Source organism: Mobula birostris, chromosome 14 (assembly GCF_030028105.1).
Source record: "Mobula birostris isolate sMobBir1 chromosome 14, sMobBir1.hap1, whole genome shotgun sequence".
Lineage (NCBI taxonomy): Eukaryota > Metazoa > Chordata > Chondrichthyes > Myliobatiformes > Myliobatidae > Mobula > Mobula birostris.
The window spans coordinates 79,239,439-79,255,842 of NC_092383.1; the positions used below are offsets into that span (position 1 = coordinate 79,239,439).

The following is a 16,404-nucleotide window of genomic DNA, read 5'->3' on the forward strand; positions in this document are numbered from 1 at the left end:
AGTTGTTATCATATTTATATTCTGTTAGTAAGCTTTGGCCCAATACCAGACCCAGATAGGATGGCCCACTGGATTTCTCTGCTTACTTGGCCTTGAAGTTCGTGAATATTGCAAGTTCACGCACTAGTTCACCTGGGCAGACTATCATACAGAAGCAGCATACTACTCAGGATGGCACAGTAAGTGCTGAAAGGATCAACATGTTAGTTTGTATCTTTGCAACCGACAAGAGGGGAGGGGTTCTCACTTCAAAGCAATCATCTGATAAAAGATCATTGACATAATGGAAAAATCACTCTTGGAAAAATCACTCTTGTTTCCCTCTCCAATGATATGGTTTGTGTATTTTCAGCATTACCTGGTGGAAAATCATGGTAAAACTAGAGATAATGAATGAATTTGTTTATGCAATCTAAGCCTTCTTCCTCTTTCTAAGTCTTATACGGTTATAGTTCCCACTGTTATCTTTCTCTGTTTTTAGTTTTCTTTCTTGAAATCTCATTGAATAAGGGAATAAATTCTCTGGCCCACCATACCTTAGCGCGTGCGCGCACACACACACACACACACACACACACACACACGCGCACATGCACGCAAACACACACACATGCACACACACACACACACACACACACACATGCATGCAAATGCATGCGCGCGCACACACACACACATGCATGCAAATGCATGCGCGCGCGCACACACACACACACACACACACACACACACACACACACACTCACACTAACACACACACTCACACTCACACTCACCCAGAGCGTTAATCCGAAACAAAAACTACCCCTGTTCTGTATTGAACTCAGGATCTGATCCCTACTGGCATTGAACTATACAGAGCCAAAATATACTAACATACTGACTGACGCTTCCATCGAATTCAAGTCTAAAATTCACAGTTCTGCAAAAAGCAGAAGGCGACACATTCTCAGGTCAATGCAAGTTCCCATGTCTTCAACTCACACAAGTTTTTTTTTGCAAAATACATTAAATGGTTTTTCCCCTAACTAGTACTAATGAAGTCACACTAGGCAGCTGAGAGAGCAAATTGCATGAAACTGAGGAAGGGAGGAATGAGTGCATGGAATGCACCAATTTGCTGGATATTGTACTCTCCTCAAACTATGCACACAGACTATACTTAACCGACAAACACCATGTTCACACAAGGTTGCTTCTTCAAAGCAACACACACTGAAATGTCACAGGGATTTAATAGCAGAAATGAAAGCTCCTATTGATACTAAAGACCATAGCCGATGAGCTCTTCAACATCAACAGCTAAAAGCGGTCTTCTATTCCAAATGTGACTTTCACTAGAAATGTGTCAAAAAGTAGTTGACTACAACGACATCTGGAGCCTAAATCGCTTCTTCAGTGAGACACAGTTCTTTTTTGTAAAGTTACTTTTCCACACACACACACGAAAAAAGATCCCTGTCTCCCTTTTCACAGCAGGCTTGCCTTGTCATACTCGTAGTTTGTGAATAAATATTATCCGTCTTAAACGCCACCTAAGATAGGTGCTTAAAAATGAAGCAATGCGGACCTGGCTTCTGTAATCTCTCCTGTTGCCCCGCATTGAGTCGTTATAGCCTTGGTCCCTCTTGAGTCAGGGAGATTTCCCTGATATTCTTCTCACCAAAAAAAAAGAGAAACAGAAATAAATATTTGTTTGACACGGTGCCGGTTCTTCAGGATGTAAAACGTGGTGATGTCAGATCACCCTCACCCTTACTACTGGAATTAGACTCATCCACTGTTTCTCCTTGGACCCTTGCCATGTGGTTGTCAGTGTCATGTGATCTTGAGGATGTCAGGCGACTGAGAGCTAGGGCAGCTTTGTTCTTTTTTACAAGGCAGACACTTTGACGATATTGCAGCTTGTGGTATTCATGTTGGTGCTGGATTGATTGGGGATGGGGGGACGATTCTCCCCCTCCGGTGTAATGCTAGGTGATGTCGGGATGCTGATTATCGCCGTGGTGATTTGAGAGCTCTTGCAGTTGATCCTCATTCCCTCCTCCGATTTATCATTCAGACTGGAACGACTGCAACGAGAGAAAGAAAATCCTCAGTCACTTTGCACAGTTCAAACACTGACTCTATCATGGGAATATTGGGAAGAGGACAAGGTTCTTTATCTCCTTGGTCCTTGAATATTCAATCAATTCATTCCAACATAGAACAATAGTAGCTCATTCAGAGCAACACACAAAATACAATGTTGGAAAATGCATGTTCATGCACTTTGGCAGTAGAAATAAATGCACAGACTATTTTCTACACAGGAAGAAAATCCAAAAATCTGAGATGCAAAGGGACTTGGGAGTCCTTATGCAGAGCACCCTAAAAGTTAACTTGCAAGTTGAGTCGGTGGTGAGGAAGGCAAACGCAATATTAGCATTTATTTCAAGAGGTCTTGAATACAAGAGCAGGGATGTGATGCTGAGGCTTTATAAGGCACTGGTGAGGCCTCACCTTAAGTATTGCAAATGGCTTTGGGCTTCTTATCTAAGAAAAGATATGCTGGCATTGGAGTGGGTTCAGAGGAGGTTCACAAGAATGATTCCGGGAATGAAAGGGTTATCGTACGAGGAACGTTTGATAGCTCTGTGTCTGTACTCACTGGAATTTAGAAGGATGATGGGGGATCTCATTGAAATCTTTCGAATGTTGAAAAGCCTAGACAGAGTAGATGTGGAAAGGGTGTTTCTCATGGTAGGTGAGTCTAGGACAAGAGGGCACAGCTTCAGGTTAGAGGGGTGTCATTTTAAAACAGAGATGTGGAGAAATTTCTTTAGCCAGTGGATGGTGAATTTGTACAATTTATTACCACAGGCAGCTGTGGTGGCCAGGTTGTTGGTGTATTTAAGGCAGAGATTGATAGGTTCTTGATTGGACATGGCATCAAAGGTTACGGGGAGAAAGCTGGGGAATGGGGTTGAGGAGAGGAAGAAAGGATCAGCCATGGTTGGATGGTGGAGCAGACTCGATGGGCCAAATGGCCTAATTCTGCTCCTTTGTCTTATGTTCTTATGGTCTAAAATGCTGGAGAAAATCAGTAGGTCAGGCAGCATCTATGGCGGGGAATAAAGTATCTACATTTCGAGCTGAGACTCTTCATTTTGATTGGAAAGGAAGGAGGAAGAAGTTGGAATAAAGGAGGTGGGGAGGGGAAGGAGTACAAGCCAGCAGGTGATAGATGAAACCAGGTGAGGTGGAAGGTGGGTGTGTGGAGGAGGGGGGATGAAATAAGAAGTTGGGAGGTGATAGGTGGAAAAGATAAAAGGCTGAAGAAGAAGGAATTTGATAGGAGAAGAAGGTGGACCATGGAAGAAAGGGAGGAGGAGGGATAGCAGAGGGAGGCACTGGGCAGCCATAATGAGGAATGGTAAAGAGAGAAGGGGGAAGGGGAGAAATTACAAGAAGTTAGAGAAATCAATATTCATGTTGTCAGGTTGGAGGCTACCCAGATGGAATATGAGGCATTGGTCCTTGGACCTGAGTGGCAATTCAGCCCTTGAGACAGCTGTATGTTCAATTATATTATGACTAAACTGATCTTCAATTACGTTTTACTCAAAATTCCACAGGATCTGATAGAGAGTATTAAGGAAAAACAGTCTTCTGAGAGATAATCCAGCATCCTGTTCCTGCCCTTTCTTTTCCACTCCTAATTTAAGGCATATTTTATTCTGCTTTACTCTCAGCAAATAAAGTTCTCATATCTTTCCACACCTGCACCAATGCCTACAAATTTGGTGCCGATTTCTAAAGCTAAAACAATGTAATAAAAGTGGATCTAGTGCTTTTCCCGGTGTATATGATGATTAAACTCTTCTCAGGCTTCCAACTGGCTACAGTTCTAATGTAGTGTTTACTCTGTTTCCCTCCCTGCCCGATCTCCTGAGTATTCTTTCTATTTTCTCTTTCCCACCCCAAAATATCTTAGTCCCATAAAACCTTAAGACCATAAGACACAGGAGCAGAATGAGGCAGTTCAGTCCACTGAATCTGCTCTGCCATTTCAACCCGAATCTCCTGCCTTCTCCCCGTACTCTTTGGCGCCCTGTCTAATCAAGGACCTATCAACCTCTGCATTAAGTACACCTTAATGACTTGGCCTCTGCAGCTGCCTGTAGCAATAAGTTCCACAGGTTCACCATTCTCCGTCTAAAGAAGGGTCTGCGTGTTGAAAACTGCTGGGGAACTCAGTGGGTCAGGTAGCATCCATGGAGGGAAATAATTTGGGTTGAGATCCTTCAACTGGACTGCTGTTCAGAAAAAGGATCTTGTTTCAAAACGTCAGCTGTCCATTTCCTTCCACAGACACTGAGTTCCTCAACAATCTTGTTTTTTTTCCCCTTCAATATTCCACCATCCTTAGTCTCTTGTGTCCTCAGAATCCTTTTGGAAAAGAGCATTCCAAATCTCTGTTGCTCTTGAGGTGAGGAAAGTGCTTCCTGATTTCCTTCTCAAATGGTCCAACCTTGTTTTTATGAAGATGCCTGTTTATTGGGTTTGGAGCCCAATGTCTATGGCTATGAACGATAACTCTCCAAACTGGGGAAAATTTGAAGAAAACTGAGGATTTTGTGTGTGCATGTTTCAAACATTTGGAAAGCTTTTAAAATCAATCATTCTCAATTCTATTACTTTCCTTGGGTGAGCAATAAAACTGTAGCCAATAGTGTAATCATTCTGAGTAAACAGTAACCTAGTTTGCAATGACAAAGTATAAACAATTATAGTTTTCCAACTTCAGTAAGCCTTACTGTTACATTCAGTCATTCAAAGATAAACAAGGACATCTGTATCTGACATCTTGTCTTGTCTTATCCCTCACTCAACAGCTCCAAAAATGAACTGAGTTCATTTATTTAGTTGACATCTTCAGATTTTGGAGATGTCAGGAGCAGAAAAGGATTGGGAACACTGAAAAGGAACAACAAAGGTGTGTTCAAACATTCAGAGGCACAAGAGAATGAATGGAGAAGCAGAAGCCATGTGGGTTTGTAAGAAAGGTTGGAAGAAAATGGTAGGTAGATCATCCATCAGCTGACTAGGGTTAATAAACTGAAGACCTCCATTGGAAACTCATTGCCTGAAGGTTAGGGGAAGCAGAGGCTCTCACACCATGTAAGGAATGGGTACAGTAGATGAGAACTTGAATTACCAAATACAGAGGGCTCTGGGCCAATTGCTGGAAAATGGCCTGCTGAGTTCCTCCAGCATTTTGTGGGTGTTACTGGAAAATGGGATTATTATTGCTGGGTTCATGCATGGACATGGTGGGGCAACAGACCTCTCTTAGTGCTGAATGATTTTATGATGATGCTATACTATTTATTATTCTCCCCATTGACATGCATCTCTTTAAAAATGGATAACAGAATTGGGGTGGGTTCAAAACTTCAGAGCTAAGGTGGAAAAAGGGTCCAACATGCAGTAACAGTGAATAGAAGGAGGTTGCTCTGCATCTTGAGCCCCTGAGCCATTCAGTCAGACTGGTTAGAGCAAGGGTTCCCAACCTTTATCATGCCATGGACCAATACCATTAAGCAAGGGTTCTGTGGACCTCAGGTTGGGAACTCTTGGATTAGAGTCTTATCTCCATCGGTTCTGGAACCTAATTCCATTTAAGAAACATTTACAAGTAAAAAAAAACATTCATGGCCTGAAGTTTCATGAAAACACAAGTCATGTATGAGGTTAAACGGGATAGTGGTTAGATACAGGAAGGAAGTTAAATCCTGCTCAGACGATGAGAGGAAGCTACGTAGGTTTGTAAAAATTTAATTTGATTTTATTTTCTTATTTAGAGATGCTGCACGGTAACAGGCCCTTCTGGCCTAACGAGCCCGCGCCACCCAATTACACCCGTGTGACTAATTAACCTACTAACTAACTGTAGAATGTGGGGGGAAACGGGAGAACCCAGAGAAAACCCACACAACAACAGGGAAAACATACAAACTTCTTACGGCAGAATTGAACCTGGGTCTCTGGTGCTGTGCTAGTGTTACATTAACAGCCATGCTCCCGTTCTGACCCAATGAAAACGTTGTTCCTCTAAGTCAAAGGGAGACTTAATGTACTTATCCTATTATGAACCTTTCCTAATCTCTGGCGGTATCCAGGACTGGTGCTTCCTTGGGGTGGCTTTCAATGTGTTTGTTCAGTAACAGCGTCTTGCTCCTCCTTACGCTGACTGAACCCAGAGCAGGCTTCCACTGGTTCCCTTCTGCACTACCTTCAAGAATTTTAAATTTTAAGGTCACTGTGTGATGCTTCAGTGATAGTTTTCACAGAACAATTAAACAGCACAGCATGTATTACATCCTTCTGTTAATATTAAATCAGTCATTCACTGCCTGGTGTTGCAATTATTTTGAAAAATGCATGAACTTATCCATTATACCAAAATCAACAACACAGGGGGTAAAAGCATTTAGATCAATATTTCACTTAAGGAACTGAACATTATTGTATTCACTTCCTCTTTAAGAAAACTATTTTAAATGATTCATGAGCAGCAGACACCTGGCTTCTCTGTTTCCTTGTTTTGTTTGAAAGGTTGACGATAAAACAGTACAGGCTGGGTGATAATTACCAGAAGTTATGTGGACTCTCGGGTGAGATGCCCCGTGTGCCTGGGAGAACTAACGTGCAACCTCCCTTTACTGCACTCAGTAAGCCCTTCTGGCTCTTCAAACCATGCCGCTGAGCACACCCCCAATTTTAACCCTAGCCTAATCACGGGAGAGTTTACAATGTCAATTAACCCTATCAACCAGTGGGTCTTTGGACTGTGGGAGGAAACCAGAGCACCTGGAGGAAACCCATGTGGTCATGGGGAGAACGTACAAATTCCTTACAGGCAGTGGCAGGAATTGAACCCTGGTAATTTACCAATTTACTGTAGAATGTTGTGCTAACCACTACGCTACCGTGCTGCCCTGCCTCTTATAGGATAGTAAGAGAGTACTTGGCCCATTTTGCTAGCACTGGCAATTTGTAAGAGCCATTCATTAATCTCAATCTCCCTCATTCACCCTATAAAAGTTTCTTCATCAAGAATTCATCTAATTCTCTTCTGACTTTCAGGTCATTTTACGTCATAACAACTCACTGTGTATACAAGTAAAAAGGTGCCCCCATCTCCACCTTTTCTCATTTGGACATATAAATATTGCCATTTTCAGACATTTAACTATGTGGCAATTTGATTTCTATGTTCCAGTGTTGTCTCTCTTTAGCTCTAACCTGGATAATTCCTACACAAGAATAGTGGCACAGTATTGGTAAGGTGCAACTTTCCACATGCCAGTTGTGCTGTGCTTTGAGGCTTTACCTGGTGTTGAAGGATATCTGCTCCCCGCACTGAATGTGAATGGTGCTGAGTTCCTGCATGCTTCTCAGATTCGCCGCTGACACGCTGGAGTTGGGCAGGTGAGTGGACTTCTTGTTACTCCGGCGGGAACAACAGGTGCTGGCTGTCCCAGACTCGGAGGAAAGTGAGGGGCTATGAGTGGACGGGCAGTTCTGCATCGAACCTTCGAGGCAATTCTGTTCGAAAGCCGGCTCATCGAGAAACTCGTGGTTCTGGTAAAATTAAGAGGAGGTTAAAGGTTCAGGTGGCGAACTAGTGAGCAGCAAAAGAGTGGAGTCAGACCAGGATGAGAGGAAACACTAATTCAATGGGTATTTGAATGGGAAAGGTGGGCCATTATAGAGTCTTGGAGAGATCAGGGCCTTCTGCCCACTGAGTCTGTTCTGACCACCAGTAACCCATTTACATTAATCCTGTTCTATTCTCCCCACTTTCTCATCAACTCTTCCCAGATTCTACCAACTTACAGAGGCCTGTTATCATACCAACCTGCAGGAAGGAAACTGGGGCACCTGGAGAAAATTTATGCAGTGGCAGAGAAAAGGAGCGAACTCTACCTGCTCAGCGGCCCGGTTTGAACACGTCCCTGGAGTGTTCTGACACAGCAGCGCCACGTTTGAAAGACCGGCTCTGTTGTCACATGTACAAGTGAAAGGCGTTACTTGCATCAAATCAAATCAGTGACGAGTTCTGCCAGGCAGCCCAGGAGTGTTGCCATGCTCCAGGCCACTATAGCACACCCACAAATCATTAATCACAAATCCAGTTCGTCTTTCAAATGTGGGAGAAAGTTAGAGCACCTGGAAGATACCCAGGCGGTCACTCGGAGAATGTACAGATAGCAGCGGGAATTGAATCTGGTGCTGTAAAGCCATGTGTTAACTGTTATGCTATTGTGCCACACCTCTGCAACTAGGGGAAATTTACAGTGGCCAATTATCATTCCAACCTGTATGCCTTTGGGATTTGGAAGAAAACTGAAGAATCTGGAGGGAATAAGACCATAAGACCTGTGGTAAACCATGTATATATGTTGTAACTCAGTTACCTGTCTGGACACACCCCTCTGCTGACTGCCCCTGTGGCTCCTCCCACAGAGTCCTGTATAAAGGTGTTCGCCTTGCCCCTCCCCCTCAGTCTGGGGGCAGACACTCACCGTGGAGGTCATATTGTACAGCGAATAAAAGCCTTTCAGTATTTTACCAAACCTCAGTCTTTTGGAGTAATTGAAGGTGCTTCAAGACCATATGATGCAGGAGCAAAATTAGGCCATTTGGCCCATCGAGTCCACTCCACCATTTCATCATGGATGATCGGTTTCTCTTTCAGTCTCCACCTCCATGCAGTCACAGAGGAAAAGTACACATTGGGGTTGAATATAGTTTCCTGGTGCTGAGGCAGCAGCCCTACTGGCTGCACCTCATTTTGTTCAAGTGATTTGTAAATGTTGTGAAAACATTTAACAAAATGCTGGAAGAACTCAGCAAGTCAACAAAATGCTGAGGAACTCCAGTATGTTCCGCCAGCATTTTGTGCGTGTTGCTCTGGATTTCCAGCATCTGCAGAATATCTTGTATCTCTTAAAGTGCATTTATTTTCTTTTAAAGTTTTAGCAATTTCACTTCTTAAAGCATTTACAAGATTTTAAAGACCAGAGGCATTTGGCAAATTCTCCCTTTGACAGAAGACCCTAGTTCTGCTTCCTGTTAGAGGAAAGGTTCCCAACATAAGGTCCACGGACCCCTTGCTTAACGGTATTGGTCCTTGGCATTAAAAAAAAAAGGTTGGGGACCCCTGTGTTAGAGGATGTCAGGGTGTTCTCATGGGGCACTGTGGGGTGGGGTAGTCGGGGACTTAACACAAAATCATTCAAAGACTACTTCTTATCTAGATTGCTGCGAGGGTGGGGTGGAGTGGGGGTGTCCCAGGTGCAGAAGGTCAACTTGATAAGACTTGGGCATCTGCAACTGGGCTGGCAAATCTGCTCTTTGGATTTGCTTCTGTCGCCCTTTCAGACCGTGCATTTCAGGTCACATCAAATTGAGGAAAACTTTCCTCATGCCTCTTCTGGTCCCTGTTTCAAAGCCTTTTGCCAGTGGTAAAACTTTTTCTTCATTTTTTTAACCAACAAACGCTTCTTGATTCTGACCCATTTATCAAATCTTGTCTTAAGCCTCTCTGGTCCAAAGGGAGTGGTGCTTTGGACTAATTTGGTGCACCTTCTCAGCTCTTTCAAATATAATATGCAGTGAATTAAGTGACCTTGATAAGAATCTCTGGGACTCTTGCAGTTAAATTTATCACTGCTCTATCAAGTGCGAAAGGGATTCAAAGACACTTTCTACGAAGAGCATCTCTTCAAATTCACAATTATTCAGGCAATCTGGTGGCTACAAAGCAAAAACATCTGTTGTATGCCTCCTGCTCTTGATTTTAAAGAATTAAAGAAATAGAACAGTTACTTTGGTGTAGTCAGAATATTCCTTTGGTAGTACAGCACTCTGAGGAATGTGTGTGATGTGAACATTTCAATAGTGTGGCTGCTTTGGGAATGATGGACACTGCTGTGTCGTTCCTCCCCCTGCTTCAAATAGTAATTGCCCAGTAAAAGCAGTAAGGCCGGCCAGCAGGACCATGGCAACCACACTGGATTTCATGTTCCATGTTCGAATCTGGCTGGCTCCTTGCACGCTTTCTGGGTTGAGCGTAAAACAGACAAACACTGAAGAAACGGCAAGGTTCCTGCCCGATGTGCCAGTGAGGCACAGGAAGATATTATTATTTTTATTAAAAGCAGTAAGGAATCTCAATGGAGAATTTCAGTCATCAACCCTCACCTACAGATTATGAGAGATGGGATTACAATGAGGTGAGTGGTGTATGTTTTCCTGTCATATCTGGCGTGGAATGTGTTCAAGTGGGATACATTGAGATAGATGATGGTGGGTCGAGGTGTATCAGGGTTGGTCAAGTGGGATACATTGGGATAGATGATGGGGGATCGAGGTGTATCAGGGTTGGTCAAGTGGGATACATTGGGATAGATGATGGTGGGTCGAGGTGTATCAGGGTTGTTCATGATGAGGTGGTGCAGCTTAACGCAGGCTGAGCTGGAGGTGAAGGTTGAAGGCAGAAGTGGGAGAAGTGGAATGGAACGAGTTAGTATAAAGTGAGTGTGTTGCATTAGGAGGCAATGAGGTGAAGTAGGGTAAAGTGAGAAGTGTTCAGGTAAGTTGGGAAGATAGAGTGAGTCTGTTTAAACGATTGGGTTGGGTTTAAGTAGATGAGATAGGTGGCAAAATAAGCCTGGTCAAGGTGTTTGGATAAGGATGGAATGGGTCGGTGCTATTTGGTAATGGTGACATACATGCGATATGAGAGATATTGGTTCCTTAACGATGTTAAAGCTACGAGTGGGAGTAGGGACAAGCTCTCACTACCTACAAAATGCACCCAGTGGCGTGCATCTCAAATAGCCTCTGACAACCAAGTTCAGCTCCTGGCCTTCACATGTGGCTTAGCTACTAAGCACAGTGGAACCACTTCCACTGACAGGAGAAGAGGCAAAGGCGGGCTACTGGTGCCTTAAAACCAGTCGCTTCGGGCAGCTGGGGCTCGCCAGCCGTGTTTGGCAGCTCATCTAGCAGAAGAAAAACTCTGATCTCAAACCTCTGCTGCATTGCGGTTAAACCCACTCAAGGAGAAGGCTTCAGGAGTAAACCCTGAGGGAAAAATCCAGAACTGGACAGAACTGGAGTCCCTAAGGCAGACCTATGTTGAGTTCAATGCTGACTGGCAACTCCCACAAAGCTGTACTGGTCCCTGCTGTTCCTTTGGGTTCATCGGATGCGTGGAGAGAGGGAGCTTGCCACCTGGGCAACAGCTTGCTCTCCATATTGTACTGCCTAGGCTTGTGTATCTAAGCAGCTAGGACACAACATCCATAGTCGACCCTGACTGAAGGAAGCCTCATTCATGTGATATGTTACCGTAGGCTGAGAGAGATGAACTGAACTGTACGTGCTGGAATGAGAAATGCTGGGATAGCTTAGGGATAGATATCAGAAGGACAGAGTTAAAAAAAATTGCCTAGAGCAGGGTGGCAAACCTATAGCATGCGTGCCCAAGATAACTTGTGCAAAAGGTTATTTGGCACGTGGCATGAGATGCTGCCCCTCAATGCTTTAAACTCCACCCATAATACAAAGATACATTATGATTATCTTTACTGCCAAATGAAGCAGTACATTAATTTTCACAACCTGAGAGCAGTGAGGTGTTTTCACAGGAAGCGTCTCATGCCAGCTTGGTGCCAGCTGGATGGTTGTGAGAACACATGACGTTGGATAATAGGTCTGGAAATGCTCTCAGACCTGGTATACACATTAGTATGTGGATAGTAAATAGTTAGAGTAGCGATACTATATAGTAATGATGTTACATTTCAGTTGTATTTTTAAAAGATTAATGTGAATAATTTTTGAACAAGTTTTCTAAAATGCTTCATTTATTTCAATCCGTGTTTTTTTTATACTTTTATTAATAGTAGAACAATGAATACATGCAAATAGGCATCTGGACTCATCTCTTTCCTTAAAAAAGTCCAGCGTAATTGTCACTAATTCATTAATCAATGATAATCTCTGCTCAAAATTACCATGGCAGGTGAGAGAACTTTTTAGATCATTGCCAGTTTGGGCACACACTCTTATAAAGGTTCACCACCTCTGGCTCAGAGTGTGATAAATGAGAAGCAACCCTTCAAAATATGGGTACTTGGTAGGACTACCGGATCAAAGCCGCTGGTGTGAAAGGTTTCTTCTTTCCCTATGGCTGAGGTAGGAGAAATACAAGGTTCCTTCATTATGGTTGCATATGAACTGGAATAACAGAAAGCTCCTGTCACTGTCTTAAAGCAACTAAAGAAGAGAATGAAAGTACAAGGGAATTGCACCAAATTATTTCGCACTGGCTTACAGCTGCAACAACTAATGTGAGAAGACTGCTGAAGTAAAGAGAAAGGTTTGCAAGGCTGTGCAGAAATGATCCTGGATCGGAGGGAATGAAGTATAGAGTGCACAATTGGATTAAAATCAGCATGTAAAAGCAAGTCCGTTGGACTAAATGTGTTTTTATCGTTTATTTATTTATTAACTGAAGAAAAGTCAAAAATTGTAAAAGACTTCATATTTTTATCAATGTGTTCAAGTATTTATCACTCCCTGAAAACTTGTTCCTTATTATTTACTTTACGTGTTTGTTCGGTCATTTTCATGATTTGTTATAATATATTGCTTCAAGGGTACCGAACAGAAATGGCAAAATAATCAGGAGAGTGGTGAGAGAATTTTTGAAATATAATGAGCTGAGTAGAGTGGGCAATACCCAGTGTTTCAGCAGTTCATTGGCAGGTACATCAGGGGCTTACACAGCCTGACTGTAAACTTGGAGAGACATTGGGGCATTTGTCACACTACCTGGTGAAGGCTCGTGATCCCCTTTCATTTAAATGGAGATTCATGATCTGAAGTTCAGGAAGAAAAACGACAAATTGTGTTATTTTAATGTTTTCAATTTTTTGGCATTTAATGCAATTTTAATATATTTTATTTAATTTATCCTTTACTTTAATTATTTAAAGAATGTTAATAGGTTTTAGATGTTTCTCTACACCTGAGGTATTGTGTTTAAAATCTTACAAAGTCACATACCTACATTCCACTGGAGGAACTCAGTAGGTTGAGCATCATCTGTATGAGGAAAGGAGCTGTCAGCATTGAAGGTCTTGACCAGAATGTTGACGGTTCCTTTCCCCACCACAGATGCTGCTCGGCTTGCTGAGTTCCTCCAGCTGATTTTTTGTTGCTACAAATTCCAGCATCTGTGGTCTCTTGTGTCTCCAAGGCCACGTATCTTCCTGCCTCATCTTCGGTAAAGTTGTTCTGTGGCCAAGAAATTAATGTTATCTCACCGAGACAGAATCTCTGCTGAAGCCTAACTATGCCTCACTACCTGACTTGGTGATCACAAGGCCCAGGAAAGTTGGACCTATTCGTCCATATCTGTTTGGCAGTGCATGTAATTGTAGGACCAAATTGAGGACAACCTGGATTCTACTGTCTTTAGACTATAAGACCATAGATATAAGAGCAGAATTAGGCCATTCAGCCCATTGTGTCTGCTCTGCTATTCCATCATGGCTAATTTATTATCACTCTCCACCCATCTTCCTGCCTGCCCCCAGTAATTTTTGACACCCTGACTAATAAAGAACTTATCAACCATTTTTCAAAAGGACTTGACAAGACAGAAAGAAATCGCAGAGGAATGGGAACCATCCAGAGGGAAACGAGGTTAATTATTTATTGGTATCTTAATGCATTTTTAATACATTTTATTTACTTTGTTTCTTACTTTAATTATTTAAAGGAATGTTAATAGGTTTTGAATGTTTCTCTGTATCTGAGGTACTGTATTTAAAAACTTACAAAGTCACATTGGTGCAATCTCAACAGGTCAAGCATCATCTGTGCGAGGAAAAGAGCTGTTGACATTTCAGGTTTTGACTGAAATGTTGACTGCTATGATTTGAAATGAAGATTAACAATGAAGCCACTTAGCAATGCAGGTTAAAGATGATGAATTGCTGTTCCTAACATGAGACTTCATTCAAAGGCTTGGGACAAAGGTGCTTCCCCACTGACCTCTGGTGATTAATTGTAACGGTCCACTAATAGCACACTCTGACCTTTGCCCTCATACAGTTGTTGCCTGAGACATTTCCCCCAGCAGCATTGTCTCACAAATTTTGCCTTCTCTTTGAATATACCAAGAACTGAACTCATAACACTTTTGAGATCAAAAGTATGTTAAATGCAGATTTGAATTAATAAATGATTTTGCTTTCTAATCAGCAGCAAATTGCCGATTTGACCTTGGGCTCAATTGACTTCAGGGAACAATTCACTGAAATAAACATTAAAGACAATTTCTATGGTGACAAAAGATTATACTCGCTGATTGCTCATTGAACAAGATGTTTTTCAATCAGAAGTGAAAGTAGATGGTAGGTACAATGAATATTCTGTATTTAATCTTCTCAGATATTTTCTGTGCTCATCATTTCACTGTACTCCTTGTGAGGGTATAGTTACACAGGCACCAGACTGTCATAATCCTCTCTAAACTCCTTCTATTCTTACTTGTCTCCATTTTACTTACACTATCATTAGCATCTGTACCTTCATTTACCAAGGACCTATATAATGCAGTTTCCTTGATAAACCTCGTCGTATTTTCACTTCTTAGTCCTATATTAGGTTGTTGTTTAAATCTTCCCTTTTATTAAAGTTGCTTAAGGATTTATTCTTTAAAGATTAGCTTTATTTGTCACATGCACCTGGAAACATCCAATGAAATGCACAGTTTGCGTCAATGACCAACACAGGCCGAGGATGAGCTGGCGATAGCCCACAAGAACCACCCTGCTTCTGGCACCAATTTATCAGGCCCACAATTGACTAGCTTGTGCGGCTTTGGAATATGGGAGGAAACTGGAGCACCCGTAGGAAACCCATGGGGTCACGGGGAGAACGTGCAAACAGAATAATTTCTTACAGATGTTGTTATTTATTTATTGACATAGCGTGTGGAGTAGGCCTTTGAGCCGCACCGCCCAGTAATCTCCCAATTTAATCCTAACTCAATCATGGGACAATTTACAATGACCAATTAACCTACCAACTGGTAGGTCTTTGGAATGTGGGAGGAAACAAGAGCATCTGGAGGAAACACACACGATCGTGGGAAGTACAGACAAACTCCTTACAGACAATGTGGGAATTGAACCTGTGTCACGGGTACTGTAAAGCGTTTTGCTAACAACTACACTACTGTATTGCCCTGTCCACTAATGACCCTGATAGGGGAGGGTAAAGTTGACAGTTCTGCAAATGATTGTCTTTATTTCCCCTTGTGAGTGCCAGCAAGTTTAGTCTTGCTGTGCTTGTGATCCCTAACTTGCTGACTGCCCATTCACCACCGATTCTCTGACATTGGCTTCTTGTGGAGAACAGCAGAGGAGTGTAAAGTCCACTGACTGAGATAGGTAATCCATTCAAATGACTTGCTTCAAGTTAAATAGGCTGTGAGGAACAAAGGCAAGTGTTAGCATTATTCTATTGTTTTGGATTTGTTTATATTTTAAAACATCTTATCTTTTAATAGAAAAAAAACTAACAATTTGAGTAGATTTTGATAGTTTGAATAACTATGATCTTAAGGGTTTGAAAGTAAGATAAAATTTAAGCTGAGAGGGTGGTGGAGGTCAGATCAATATGGAGGTAGATACATTTTTGAAGCATTGAGGATCTGAGGGCTATGGGGAACTGGTGCAGAAGAGGAGTTGAGATCATGATTATACTGGATGGTGGGGCAGGTGGCCTTCTCCTGTCCATATTGTCTTATGTTTGTTTCTGTCCTTGTGCATGTTATGTTCAGTATTTAATATTTCAGTTATATTTGAGTAATCTTACACACATTATATATACACACATACACATACACACACACACACACACACACACACACACACACACACACACACACACACACACACACACCCACACACACACATATATATAGTTTGATTAAACATTCTTGTTCATTTAAATAATCCATTATGGGTTATACGTATAAATACGTGAATTGCATACAGCATCACACTACCTTGTGATACGTGCGTGCCTTGCTTAAAGTAAACATAAAGTTAGACCCATATTCACTGACCCCTGTGTTTTCCTTGCAATTATTATAATGTTCCAAAGTTATGAAACATAACATGCTTCTTCATGTCAGAAGCATTTAGTATGTTCAAAGCTTTTGACATCCAGCTAACTTAGGGTTTTGCCTTCACCCTCAATCATTTTTCAGCCCTATTGTGGGTATGTGAATTCTGCCTCCCCTGCCCCCCAGCTCTTCTCCAACTC

The 16,404-nt window shown here is 42.2% G+C and overlaps 1 protein-coding gene across 2 annotated transcripts in view; it reads right to left on the reverse strand.

The window, feature by feature from the left end:
- Positions 1-1,873: 1,873 nt before the first annotated feature.
- kcnd3 (potassium voltage-gated channel, Shal-related subfamily, member 3) overlaps positions 1,874-16,404 on the reverse strand; it is a 379,784-nt gene continuing 365,253 nt past the window's right edge. For both annotated transcript variants that reach the window (XM_072277793.1, XM_072277792.1), the window contains 2 exons: positions 7,379-7,629; positions 1,874-2,072 (listed from right to left, as the gene is read on the reverse strand). In XM_072277793.1, the coding sequence (XP_072133894.1) occupies positions 1,874-2,072; positions 7,379-7,629 (450 nt within the window). The remainder of the gene's footprint in view (positions 2,073-7,378; positions 7,630-16,404) is intronic.